At 32.7% G+C, this 14,811-nt stretch overlaps 1 protein-coding gene across 2 annotated transcripts; it reads right to left on the minus strand.

Annotated features, from left to right (window-relative positions):
• Positions 1 to 5,185: 5,185 nt before the first annotated feature.
• On the minus strand, positions 5,186 to 8,208 carry LOC124919526 (ras-related protein RABA4c). 2 transcript variants are annotated; one of them, XM_047459782.1, is made up of 4 exons: positions 7,967 to 8,208; positions 7,633 to 7,865; positions 5,523 to 5,983; positions 5,186 to 5,446 (listed from the first exon to the last, which is right to left on the minus strand). In XM_047459782.1, exons 2-3 carry the CDS (start codon positions 7,857 to 7,859, stop codon positions 5,533 to 5,535), a joined length of 678 nt encoding a protein of 225 aa, XP_047315738.1. In that variant the 5' UTR covers positions 7,860 to 7,865; positions 7,967 to 8,208; the 3' UTR covers positions 5,186 to 5,446; positions 5,523 to 5,532. The 2 variants fall into 2 exon arrangements, with proteins under 2 accessions (XP_047315738.1, XP_047315735.1); XM_047459779.1 differs by having other exon boundaries at positions 5,186 to 5,377; positions 5,417 to 5,446; positions 7,633 to 8,208.
• Between the last annotated feature and the right edge of the window lie 6,603 nt (positions 8,209 to 14,811).

A 14,811-nucleotide genomic window follows, 5' to 3' on the forward strand; every position in this document is an offset into this window, starting at 1 on the left:
GTAATGAAACAATAAAAATTCAATTATAAAGTTGTTTGTAGTATTAAAAGTCATATTTACGGCACTATTTTATTAAAAACTTAAGTATTTAGTAGAAAAAAAAAAACTTATTTTAAGTATAATGATCAATTTCTTAAATTTATGAATCTAATTATTATATAAAATATTATAATGATCAAGACACCACAACTTAAAGCATAGTCAATAAATGACTCATGACCCAACATAATATAATTGTGTTTTGTTTAATTATGAGAGAAAAAAAATGCAACTAGTCTGTTCATTTCATTTCCCACACACTTTTTTTAATAAAATTAGTTTATAATATATTTTATATTTTTATAATAAGAATAAAAAACTTATCTTTTATTAAAATATTTAATTTTATATTTACAAATTATTTAAATTTTAAATATTATTTCATTCAATATTATAAAGTATTTTGATAAATTATTAATAGCTTATTCTTAAAATAACATATAATTAAAAAATTAAATAAAAAATTATCACAATTCAAATAAAATCAAAATAATTAACATATTAATTATTAATTTTAAATATTTATTATCTTCTCTAATTAGTTAATTTTTATTTTATTTTACTTTTTATTAATTTTTCAACTTATTAGTTAGTTCATTTCTTATAAATAATTTGGATGGACGCTCAATTTTTATCCAACGCCCAGAAGCACGTCGTCCGCTACAATGGAAGGAGTGTGCGCTCGCGAAGCAGCTAACGTTCGTTAGTTGAAACGCAACATAATGGCCTAAACGCAACGACATGTTGACTGAATGTTAGTGAACCGCTCTGTGTCCGTGTTCTCGCCCAAAACGACATTGTTTCGTCCCTACATCTTCTTCATCGTCGCGATCGCTGGATGAATATGAACGACAATCATCTTTAATTTTTCAAAAATGGAACTATGTCGTTAGTCCACCATTTCGGCTGATTCGAAAGGTGAAATGATCAACCTACCACGATGATCATTTCTCCTACATTTATAGGCATCAATGATGCCTATTCCGTCAACTAGCCGGAAGAGCAACTAAAACACCATAAATGGTGTTTGACTAATTCGATCCACTCGATTACTTCAACCAAATTTATGAGGCTATAAATAGTCTCCCTTAACAATTCTGAAGCCAAGAGAATCCATCTACAACTCCCAATCAAAAGATTTCGAAAATCAACCATTGAAGCTCAAAACTTTTGATTTTTCGAAATTTACGTATAAGGCTCTAAAATTTGGATCTAAACATCCCAAAAGATTCTCTAAGGCCAAAGGAGTGTTCTTCAAAACTTGGTAAATTTTCAATCATTCTTTAATTCATACTTCCAACTTCAAATTAAAATTTGTATATTTTAGTTTTCATAAGCTTGTATGTTGTCTGTTCTTCGAATTTGATGATTGGAAATCGATCATAGGATCATTTGTGAGCTTTTTGTGAAATCAGAACCGATCAAACGGTCTTAAAAAGACAAACCCAAATTTGAATTTTAAAAAGTTAAAAAAACGTGTTTTCTGTTCTTGGGCTAATCCTCAAGAACAACAGCTTAAAAAGCTTCCTAACATATTTCTAATGACGTTGAACAACTATTTGGATCATGTTTAATCCATCCTAATCATTTTTGATCAAAATCAAAATTTTCAAAATAAATAAATTTTTTGAGTTTTTGAATTGGTCCAAATGAACAACCAATGTTCATGTTTTGGTATCAATCAAGTATATGAAGTATAAGAAAGCTATTGAAAAACTCCTTACACTTCAAAACAACTTTAAAACCAAAAATGCAATTTTTACCATAAATTGTTTTGAACAAATTGATCATCACTCAGGTTAAATGATACATTGGAATGATGATTTTAATGTTCTTAAGAGCTTTGTGAAGCTATCCAAGCTCTTGGATCAAAGGATCCAAACCTCCATCAAAACTGCAAAACCTACAATTTTGATGTTCTTGAGGACCGACGGGTCCGACCAGAACCGAAAGGTCCAACCAAGGCTTTTCATCTAGGACCGAGAGGTCCGACCAATGTTCTTCATCTAGGACCGAGAGGTCTAATCGAAGAATTTTAAATCCGTCTGAGAAGTTAGACCTAGGATCAAGGAGTCATGCACCCGATCGAGACCTCTCGAACCCATGACCAATGACTTTCACCCAAAACCGAGACAACCGACCGAGAATTCTGACACCCGAACGAGTATTCTAGCCCAGGACCGAGAGACTCTAGCACTCCGATCGAGGGACTTTCGCACCCCAACCGAGGATCCTAAACCCGAACCAAAGGGTTGTCGACCAGGACTGAGGGCTTTTTAGCCTCGGCCGATAAAACGAACCCAAGACCTAAGACACCGGTTCTAAGGCCGTTTGGTTCCGATTTTCAAATTCCAAAATTATTTTTGTAATTTGAAACATTAAATCATTTTCTAAAAATCCCAAAAAATTATAAAATGATTTCAAAATATTTTTTGGGATATTTCTACAAAATATATTTTGACAAAGGCTTGTTTATGATTTATTTTTAAACATTAATGCCTTTTAAAAAAATGTGGCCACGATGGGTTAAACACATAGCCCGTAAACACACTTAATTATTTAAGTAGGCGCAGAACTTGGCGTCTGACAGGCTCGAACCCAAGACCTCTCAAAGAGGTTGGGGTATCCACCTCTTGTTGCCGCTAGTTTTAAACTGATTTTCTTGAGGTATTTTCCTCCCTAGTCATCATCAACAATATGTATTAGCATTTAAATAAATATTGTTACAATTTTTAAATACGCAAAACTTATGCATGTCTAAGACCGGAAGAATAATAGGTAAAAATAAAACGTTATACAATTTATTTTCAAAAATAAATTTATAAGTACATATCGTTTTTAAAACATGTATGGAGGATGAATCGCGAAAATCATTTCCTAAGTATCACCAAACTACGAATTTAAAGAAACTCTAGCTAAAATATATTTGTGCACGTATGCTTTTTTTTTTTTATTGATCTTCAATAATCAATGAGTAACTTTATTTTAAATAAATAATTATTTAAATTAATTATTTTTAATTATTTAAAAACAAAATTTTAAATAATTAAATTTTAATTTGATTAAAATAAATCTAAAAATATTTTAAATTAGAACATAAATTAATTATTTTTATAACTGATTCAAAACTTTCAGGAATTATTTAAAATCTTTTAAAATAATATTTTATTTTAAAAGATTTCTGTGTTCGGGATTACAATATATACATGCATAATTTATATTAATTTATAATTTACAAAATTTAGGGAAATATATATATATATATATATATATATATATATATATATATATATATATATATATATATATATATATATATATATATATATATATATATATATATGAAATTATATGATTTTAAAAATCAAAAAAATATATTTTAAATATCTAATTTTAATAATTTAAAATAAAATATTTTGAAACTTTTAATAAAATTAATAATTTTATTTAAAATAATTACTAGATATGTATTAAATAAACACTTTTATAATATTTTTTTTTTTACATATTTAATTTTCAATTTAAAATAATTTATTAATCTACTTGAACTTATAAATAAATACTTAAAAAGATAAATTTGAAGTTACAAGAATTTTTTTTAAAGTCTCATTTTATAGTTTTGAATAAAATATTTATAAGATTAACTATATATGGTTATATTTATAATATATTATTATTTAAGAATGACTACTCAAATCCTTGAGAAGGTATTTTATTTATTTATTAAGATATCAATATATATTATAAAAAAAAAAGTAATTATAAACAAGAGTTTTGGATGATCAGTTGATTTGGTTTGTATAAAGACTTGATGACATCATTGTTAAACGGGAATTCCGAGAAGATGACCGCAATAATAAGTCTAAATGCGGAAAGTGTGAGGGCATAAATTAAGTAGCGCTGGTGATTTTGTTTTTCTGACGAAATTGTCCCTATTGCGTCACGCAATCTGACGCAATTTTATATTTTTCAAAAAAAAGTCATCTCGTGATTCCGATTGCGTCACGCAACCTCCGACATGGACAAAATCGTACAAAAACAGTTAAAGGGGTCACTAACGCTTTTTTTTAAGCCACTTTAAGCATTTAAGACCTTTTTGAGGGTCATCTTCTCAAATTTCCCTTGTTAAACAAAACTATCATTTAATTGGACAAACACATCTTGAAAACAAAAATTAAAAAACAATAAGTTCCTACCCAAATACAAATTTTTGTACATAAGAAAATTTAACCAATTTTATAATGAAATATATATTCTTCTCATTATAATATTAAATATATATATTTTTTTATCCATTATTACATTTACTTCAATTTAATGAATTTTAAAAAATGTTAATGAGATTTTAGTAGAAATTGAACTTACAATTCTTATATGTTGAACTAGCTTATTGAGTTTTCTCATTTATAATATTAATTTTTTTACTTAAAATGGTACCGAAATTGGACTAAAAAAATATTAAGCGACTCTCAATAACAAATTATCATGATCGCAATTTTTATGTCAATAACTTGGTATTATTGATTATTCAAAATTAAAATTGTGAGTCACTAATATATATAATCTGTCTAATTAATGTTACCAGTCTTTACTTGCAAATCAATGTCTAAATGTTAAACTAGATAAAAAAAAATAAAAATGAGTTATACTAGATGTAACTAAAAATTACAGTTATTGATGAGTTAATGCTTGACCATAAAATTTAGATATTTCTAGCCAGGTTAATTGGGCTAATTTGAAAACTCTTTAGAGAATGAATTTGAGTCTAAGCATGATTTTTCCAACTGTACATCTTCTCTTTTTTTTTCTCAATTACTCGAGAAATGATTGAAAAAAAAAATTGGAAGTGAAAAATTGATAAAAAAAATTATATGACAATCTGATTTGTTAAAAAATTAAGAAATTTTATTTTTTCTTTATCGCTATCTTTTTTCAGTCAATGGTGACACGTCATTTTTTTTCCCAAATTCCCTCCCTATCAATCATCTTAAGATGAATATTTCATTATCTTTCATTAAAACTTCTTCTAACTCCTTATTTGTTGACACAAAGAATAATATTCATAGTTTTTAGAAAGAAAAAAAAGGTAGGTAGTGAAACCCCAGTACAGTTTAGTTATGTTCAATTACCATCAGGCCATATTCAATTGTGTAACAAAGTACTTGTATTTCAAGTCAATCAACAAACAATACAACAACAACTGACTATTACATTATTGAAAATTATAACATTTGATAAAGGGAAAAAAAAGGAGGAAAAGGAATGTTACAAGTAATCAAGGTTTCAAAATTGATTAATTCCTATAGGTTATTGCATGATTACATTTTTGTATCATCATCATCAGTAGACATTTAAAGTACACAAATTGTACTATCATACAACAATTGGTTGTATATCATCATTGTTCCTGTAACAATGAAAGAATCACCAAAATAAATTTCACTACAAAACAAAACAATAAACTTGCAAAATAAAAAACATACCTGAAAATCACTATGAGCAGCAGCCGTTGCCAAACTTCTTCCCATCTGAAATCGGTTCGGTCAAGGGTACAACAATATCGGTTCCCTTAAGAAGAGCCGAATTACCTCCAGATTCAATTTCCTCATTTGCAGTAAGAGATTTTTTGCTAACAACTCTATAGATTTCAGTTAAGACAGTTGTGAATGCGGTTTCAACGTTTATTGCCTCAAGGGCTGATGTTTCCATGAAATAGAGACTCTCCCTTTCGGAAAACTCTTTAGCATCTTCGGTTGGAACTGCTCGAAGGCTTCCTAAGTCAGACTTGTTTCCAACCAGCATGATTACTATATTGTTATCTGCGTGACCTCTCAATTCTTCTAACCATCTTGCCACGTGATCAAACGACTGACGTTTACTGATGTCGTAAACTAACATTGCCCCAACCGCTCCTCTGTAATACGCACTTGTTACTGCTCTGTACCTGAGATAGTCAACAATGGTTATCATTAAATGAAGTTTTCTGATATCATTTTAGTTAAACCGAAAAGAAGCTAGCATGAACCCCACAATCATGTCCCCTCTTTCAATCAGTGCATTGACTTTTGGTTTCTTACATAAAATCTTTTTCATTTGAGCAACCCTAGTGGGTTTGTTTTGGGTTGATACAATTTACTAAAATTTTGCATGAAATAAAAGAAGAAAATGTTCTATTTGAATGATTAAAACTAGAATACATGCTTCTAGTTATATGCTTTTACACCCCATTCTTAAGGGGTATAAATTTAATCAAATGTAGGGCTGTTTAGGGTTTAGGAAAAAACTACATTTGGTATGTTTGCCAAAAAAATACAATGATTTAGAAAGAAAAGAAAAAAAATCTATATAAAGCAAAAAAGAACATTATAATCTGGATCATATGATTCAAAAAATAAATATACTAAATGAAGTAAAAAAATACATCATAGTCTGGATCGTGATATAGAAAATACTGGATCATAATCCATCAAAAATCATAATACTTTGGCGATTGAGATTGTGACAAACTAACAACTTTCAAATAAGTTAATAATCAAATCAGAACCAGAATCAAATAAATCAAATCATCCTATTTATGTGCAATAAGTACATAACCAGGATAGCTAGAGTGAAAAGAGTCTTGTTTAAGAGACTAAAGGTCTAAAGTTCTGACTTTTTTTTAACAACTTAGGTTGACTTGCCCAACAAGTTAGATATTTTTTCAAAGTTGATTAATGGGAGAGTATTTGAGAAAGAAAATACTAGTTATTTGATGTCATGAAAGTATGTGTAAGAGTTGCACAACTATACTCTTAATGTTTTCTAACAAGAAAGTGTTTGTCTATCTCAGAATATTTTGTTTCTTCATGTCACATGTGCATTGAATTTCTTTCCAATAATGGCTGCCAGTTCCAAATTGTGGATAGTATAGTGCACCATCTTTCTCAATGTTTTGAAATAAAAGAGAATGATTAAAACTAGAATGCATACCTCTATTTATATACTCTACATCCCATACTTAAGGGACCATCAAAAATAAGATATAATCAAGTCAAAATCAGATAACTAAAACCAATTACAGATACTACATTATCTATCCAAGCTAGAGTTCAGAACAAAACAGGAACTTTGTTGAAATGGAGTTTGCATGATTCTATCAATGGTCGAGTATGATTGGGGATGATAATCTATTCGAAACAATTTTATTACCATAGAGTTCACTACTGTATTTCATAATACCCAGCAGTTAGTCCAGATTAAAGTTAACAAGCATTGTCGAAACACACGAAAATGCTGCAATGAAATCAGTCTTCTTATTTCAAGAAGACAATGTCATCTCAGTAGTTTTACTCATTTCAGGATTCTGTAATTGTATCTAATAAGCAGAAACAGGTTATGATAGATGGATCTAATCAAAACAAATTCATTTTACCATTCAAATAGGTAATTACAGAATGTATAATTCCTTCATGCTTGAGTACCATATGCTTGAATGAAGTCAATAAAATCAAGATCAAGCATACCAGACATGACAATTACTGTACATCATCAACAATCATTAATCAACAAGAAGAATTGAGTCAACTAAAGAAGAATGAATAGAAAGTTTGTAACCTTTCTTGTCCCGCAGTATCCCAAATCTGAGCCTTCACGGTCTTGTGATCGATATCAAGTGTCTTTGTCTGAAACTCTACGCCGATCGTGGCCTTGGAGTCCAAATTAAACTCGTTCCTCGCGAACCGAGCCAACAACTGCGATTTCCCCACAGCTGAGTCTCCAATTAAGACGATCTTGAAAACATAATCAATCTTCTGACTGAAATCTCCATAGAATTTCGACATTTCTATCTTAAATTTGACACAGCGAAAATATACTTGATTCAAAGATCGTCGTGCGAATAAGAATCAGGAGTTGAAATCACGTGCATATAAGTAATCAATACACTTACGAGTTCCTTTTCGACTTTATATGTTAACAGGTAGAGATGTGTGGCTAGGGTTTCGTTTGAGAGAGAAAGAGTCAATAAAGGTGCTTCTGTAGCCTTTCTTTGAAGTCGTGCATTATAGTATAGCTCTGTAGCCACTACAAGAATGACGTGCAGCTTAGAGAGAGAAACCGCGTTGTGGAAAAACGACTTGCCGGGATCGGAATTTCTCTCCGGCGTATATTCAAGTCCGGCGAATTTTCTGCAAAGAAAAGACAATGATAAGTTGTTGACTATGATATTGGATTATTTGATTTTTTTAAGATTTTTTTTAATAAAACTAAAATAATTTATTTTTAAGTGAAAATTGATACAAAATATGAAAAGTTAACAAAATTATAAATAAATAAATGAATAAATAAACAAAGGTGTAATAGAAATAAATGATAAAAAAAATATGTAGGAATTATTACAATATCCTTTTGACATCTAATCTCATGAAATTTGATAGGCATATTATTATACACTAACTAACCTACAATATTAATATAATCACTCAAGATTGAAAAGTTAGCAAAAATCAGAAAAAAACACAAAAAGGTTAACTAAAGAACAACAGGGAAAAATGCAAAATTTTAATATATGGTTGACTGAGACGAACATGACGAACATGACGAACATGAACTGTACGAGTAAAGTTGGTTCTAGTCATGTCTATTTAAACGTTGAACTTTTTAATCGATATAGATCTGAGATTAATCAAGATAAAGAAAAGATAATATATCAAGAAAATATGTAAATAACACAATATTTACGTGAAAATCCAAAACGGAAAACCACTGACAGATGAGAAAACAATTCACTATGATTAAAATAGAAGATTACAACAATTCACTATGATTAAAATAGAAAATTACAATGTAGATATATATAAGAATAATGACAAATACTATGTGTTTGTTGTAAATAAAATTTTAACTAAAACGAAATATTTATAGTCTCATAATTGGGCCTAGTGGGCCAAATATCAAACAATTAGGATTTTATTTTATTTTGTTGCACCGCGAGCCTAGACTCAGACCCGATCAAAACTCATCTGAGGCACCATAATCTAACAATCTCCATTTTGACACAGATCCAGTATGTCAAAAGAAAATTTAATCTTCAAAATATAGAAAACCATAATAGTCTCCACCTCTTCCAAAAGACCTAATGGGCTTACTCAACAACCAAAGCCAACTAAGTTCGAGCAATGCTCAAACTTAGCAATTCTCAAACTTAGCAATAAGGAGTGTCCTCATTATCATATCAGTAGGATTATCAACAATACTATTTTACTCACATCAATATCACCACGAGCAATAACATCACGTACAAAATGATAGTGCACATCAATATGCTTCGTTAGAAAAATATCATTTGACTATCACAAAAGATTGTCGTCATATGTAAATTCTTCTTGAATTATTCGAATAGGCCTTTCAACCAAATATCAGTTTTACAAACTTCTGTAATGGCCATGTCTACTACCAGTAGTAAACAGTAGAAAACGTGAGTGCACTATAAAGAATAGCTTTCCAACTAATCGCAAAACCGTCAATTCATAAAATAAAACATGTGAGTGATCTTCTTCTATCAAGATCGTTAGTATAATTAGAGTCGACATAACTGACAAATTCATCTCTAGCCCTCCCAAACTATAGTTGAACGTCTGTTGAACTTCTTAAATAACGTAAGATCCACCAAACTGCTCTTTAATACTCTTTACCTGAATTTATCAGGTATCTTCTAGTGCTAACCACATTTACTGAATATGTCATAAATGAACTAATTGCAATGAAATATGGAACTCGTAACAAATACTCGATATCCTCATCAGACTGAGGTGACATAGTTGAAGAGAGTTTAAAGTGAGTTGATAATGGAGGACTCACAATACTAGCATAAAAAATGTTGAACAGATAAAGGACTTTGAAGTAGACGTTATTGGGATCGGCGTCAACAACAACTAGTGGGGTTGAGTATTGTTGAACGACTATCGACTTCCAATTCAGTTTTAACCTTGTTAAAGGTTAATACCTATTTCTATTCTCGTGACAAATCTTCGCGAGCTCTTGAATCAAATTCAAGTGCGGAATAACTCGCTAGATTTGAAGCGTATTGATGTAGTATGAATAAGACAGTAAGAAATTGATACAGAGTTGTTTATGGATGTTTGGAGATAAAAAAACTTCTACGTCACCCTTCTTCTGTTACCAGAAGGATACACTAGAAGACTTTAACTTGTATAGCTTCTACACAAGCTCGGTCAGAAATCCAGGACTTAACAATGCTTGTTCTGAACTTCTAGCTCTCACTCTGTTGAACAAACACCCTCTTTTCAACTTACAACTCTTAATATTCTTAACAGATATTACATCAATTTCTCTCTTAGCTTATCTTAATAGAAAGTATAGAATATATGAGTTACAATTGGGATAGTGAGAGAGTAATCTTGAATAACAGTAGTAATATATATATATATTAATATATGAGTCACAGTCGCTTTGCATTCAACGATGGTGTGTTGTAGAGCTCTGTGTGCTGATGTAGCGCAACTCTACTTGAGTATTGTAGCCGCACTTGAGTATCGTAGCCTTAATTGAATGGCATGTGACTATTGAGCTTCTTAGAAAGATTGTATAAATAATGCATGACAATTAATGCAACGGTCGAATCTAAATATTGACATGTGGCATTATTCCGTTGATTATTGTGCATGTTGATTTGGCGGGTACTTCTTTATACCAGACCATCTATTGAAGCCTAGACATCTGCTAGCGCTTCTTCAGATCAGACCGTCTATTGAAACCTAGACGTTTGCTAACGCTTCTTCAGACCAGACCGTCTGTTGAAGCCTAAACGTCTGCTAGCGCTTCTTTAGACCAGACCGTCTGTTTAAGCCTAAACGTCTGTTAGCGCTTCTTCTTCAGACAACCCATCTGATGAAGTTCAGACTCTGTCTGCTCGCGCTCTTCTTCAGATAACACATCTGATGAAGTTTAGACTCTGTCTACTCGCGCTCTTCTTCAGACAGCCCATCTGATAAAGTTCAAACTCTGTCTACACGCGTACTTCTTTGGACAACCCGTCTGATGAAGTTCAGACTCTGTCTTCTCGCGCTCTTCTTCATACAACCGGTCTGATGAAGTTCTAACTCCGTCTTACAACGCTTAATATTCTAAACCGATATTGGAGCAATTTATCTCTCAGCTTATCCCAATGGAAAATAAAGAGCATATGAGTTACAATTAGGATAGTGAGAGAGTAATCTTGAATAACAGTAGTAATGTGTTTAGTAATGTGTCCAACGAGTCCCACACTATGCCAACCCTTTCTTGATTAAGATCCATATATATATATATATATATATATATATATATATATATATATATATATATATATATATATGAGTCACAGTCGCTTTGCATTCAATGATGGGGTGTTATAGAGCTCCGCGTGCTAATGTAGCATAGCTCTACTTGAGTGTTGTAGCCGCACTTGAGTATCGTTTCCCTACTTGAATGGTGTGTGACTATTGAGCTTCTTAGAAGGTTTGTATAAATGATGCATAACAATTAATGCAACGGCCGGATCTAAATATTGACATGTGGCATTATTCCGTTGATTATTGTTCGTGCTGATGTGGTAGTCTGCCGCTTTTAGGGAGATGAGTAGGGAAGATGAGCGGACGCTTCTTCAGACTAAACCATTTGTTTAAGCCTAGAAGTTTGCTAGCATTTCTTTAGACCATAGCGTTTGTTGAAGCCTAGACATCTGCTAGAACTTCTTCAGACCAGACCGTCTGTTGAAGCCTAGACGTCTGCTAGCACTTCTTCAGACTAGACCGTCTGTTGAAGCCTAAACGTTTGTTAGCGCTTCTTCTTCAGACAACCCTTCTGATGAAGTCCAGACTCCGTCTGCTCGCGTTCTTTTTTAGATAACCCATCTGATGAAGTTTAGACTCCGTCTGCTTGCACTCTTCTTCAGACAACCCGTCTGATGAAGTTTAAACTCCGTCTTTTAGTTTGTACCTGCACAAAGACAGATTACACAACTTAATTCTTGTTCAGTCCATAGCTTAGTTTTGTTCAGACTATAACTTAGTTTTGTTCAGACCACATCATTAAAACTATGTCATATTGAATTAAAATTATTCACCTAAATTTATTAAGATGTTTTTCTTTAACTAATTATTTCTCTGTTAATTAGTTTTCCTTTTTCTTTATTTAATTTAATCTAACAATTTCTCTTTTTGATGATGTTAAAACTAAGTTAAAAATCAAGTTAATAATAGGAGATTTAAAAGATTAACCATTATATTTATAAAAATAAAATACGTAAGATGAACAAAGTTTAAGATCCCTCCCTTTTAATTCTTGAATAATCAGCCTTAGGGACCTCTATCGCCGAGTACACGATCTAGCAGTCGACCTCTTCCTCCTCAACCACCACCGTAGCAACCTCCACGACCACCTCCTCGATCACCACCGCGATCTTCTTTACAGCTGCCTCGGCCACCTTGGACTGGCTTCTTTTTGGAACGAGTGCCACGAACACTTGTTCCCCCTTGATTGCTCCCTTCCCCCTTTTTAACATTATCAGGGTCGACAACAACAAGGGTGGTGGATCTAGAAACTTCATCTTCTTCAGCCTGGAAGCGTCGAGTGACCGCGTCAGCATCTTTAATTCGCTCAGCTTCCGCAGTCTTGAGGGATTTGGCAATTTTGACCATCTGAAAAGTTATGGATTCAATCAAAGACCTTGTCTCATTATGAAGCTCAAGATTGAGAGACTTGGTCTTGTCATGATTCTCATTGCTCTGTGTGATCAGAAATTTCTGCATCCTGGACATTTGAGTTTGAAGCATCGCTACTTCATGCGTAGTCTTCAACAGATCTTTACTATTACTCCCTTGATCTGAAGCTAAGTTGGCATTCGTTAAGGAGTTCGCCGTAAATTATTTCTCAAGTTTCTCCCGCCTAGAAGATATGGAGTGGATGCTCTGCTACATCGGAGCAAGAGCTTCCAAAATAAACTTGCGGAAGTTCAGAGTTCCCAAAAAGGCCTCCTCAGAAGAAGAGGGGGCATAAGATACGATATGGGAATCGTCTGGAACAGAGCGGATGAGATCAGGATGAAGACTTACTTGGATGAATTTCTCTGTTTCCTTGTCCTTAGAAGAGACTCAAGGAACACGGACCAATGCCCAAGACTCACCTCCTACTCATTCGATTTCATCGTGCAGATCCTTGACAAAATCAGAATTTTCCTCAGTTGGCATAGATATAAAAGAGTGAGACTTCTAGGGAGCAGACTGCCTTTCTTCAGACACCTACTCAGATGAAGAAGAGGAGATCTGACCAACTTCTACTTCAGACGACTTCTTGGATACAGGGTCTGACGTTTTCTCAGAGGGAACCGTCTAAAGGTACAAACATGTATTAACCTCAAACAAGGTTAAAACCGAATTGGAAGTCGATAGTCGTTCAACAATACTCAACCCCACTGATTGTTATTGACGTCGATCCCAACAAGTAGTATCAGATCATATGAGTTCCAATTGGGATAGTGAGAGAGTAATCTTGAATAATGACATTAATGTGTCTAGCAATGTGTCCAACGAGTCCAACACTATGTCAACCCTTTCTTGATTAAGATCCACATATATATGAGTCAGAACCGCTTTCTATTCAATGATTGCGTGTTGTAGAGCTCCGCATACTGATGTAGTGTAGCTTTACTTGAGTGTTGTATCCACACTTGAGTATCGTAGCCCTACTTGAATGGCGTGTGACTATTAAGCTTCTTAGAATGTTTGTATATATGATGCATGACAATTAATGCAACGGTCGAATCTAAATATTGATATGTGGCATTATTTCGTTGATTATTGTGTGTGCTGATGTGGTAGTTTGTCGCTTGTCGGGAGATGAGCAGGGAAGATGAGCGGGCGCTTCTTCAGACCAAACCGTCTGTTGAAGCCTAGACATCTTCTAGCACTTCTTCAGACCAGAGCGTCTGTTGAAGCCTAGACGTCTGTAAGCGCTTCTTCAGACCAGAACGTCTGTTGAAGCCTAGACGTCTACTAGCGCTTCTTCAGACCAGGACGTCTGTTGAAGCCTAGATGTCTACTAGCGCTTCTTCAGACTAGATCGTCTGTTGAAACCTAGACGTCTACTAGTGTTTCTTCTTCAAACAACCCACTTGATAAAGGTTAGACTCTGTCTGCCCGCACTCTTCTTCAAAAAACCCGTGTGATGAAGTTTAGACTCCGTCTGCTCGCTCTCTTCTTCAAACAACTCGTTTAATGAAGTTCAGACTTCGCTTGCTCGCCCTACGTCTTTTGGGTTGTACCTGCATAAAGGCAGATTACACAGCTTAGTTCTTGTTCAGTCCATATCTTAGTTTTGTTCAGACTAAAACTTATTTTTGTTTAGACGACATCATTAAAACTATGTCATATTGAATTAAACTTATTCACCTAAGTTTATTAAGATGTTTATTTTAACTAATTATTTCTCTTTTAATTAGTTTTCCTTTTTCTTTATTTAATTTAATCTTATAGACGCAACTATCAAAATCATTTCTCTTGAAGTCATGAGTGGTCATAAAATAGTCGAAACTTGTATACCATCGCTTTGGCGATTGTTTTAAACCATAAATGAATTTCTTCAAATAACAAATACAGTCATATTCTCTTAAGACTGTAAATCATGTAGGTTGATGCATATAGATGTCTTCGTCTAAAACTTTATATAGAAACACGGTCTTTAAATATATTTGATCATGCTACAAAATATGCATCACCATAATGCCAAGTAATATTC

This window comes from Impatiens glandulifera, chromosome 1 (assembly GCF_907164915.1).
Source record: "Impatiens glandulifera chromosome 1, dImpGla2.1, whole genome shotgun sequence".
In the NCBI taxonomy this organism is placed as follows: domain Eukaryota; kingdom Viridiplantae; phylum Streptophyta; class Magnoliopsida; order Ericales; family Balsaminaceae; genus Impatiens; species Impatiens glandulifera.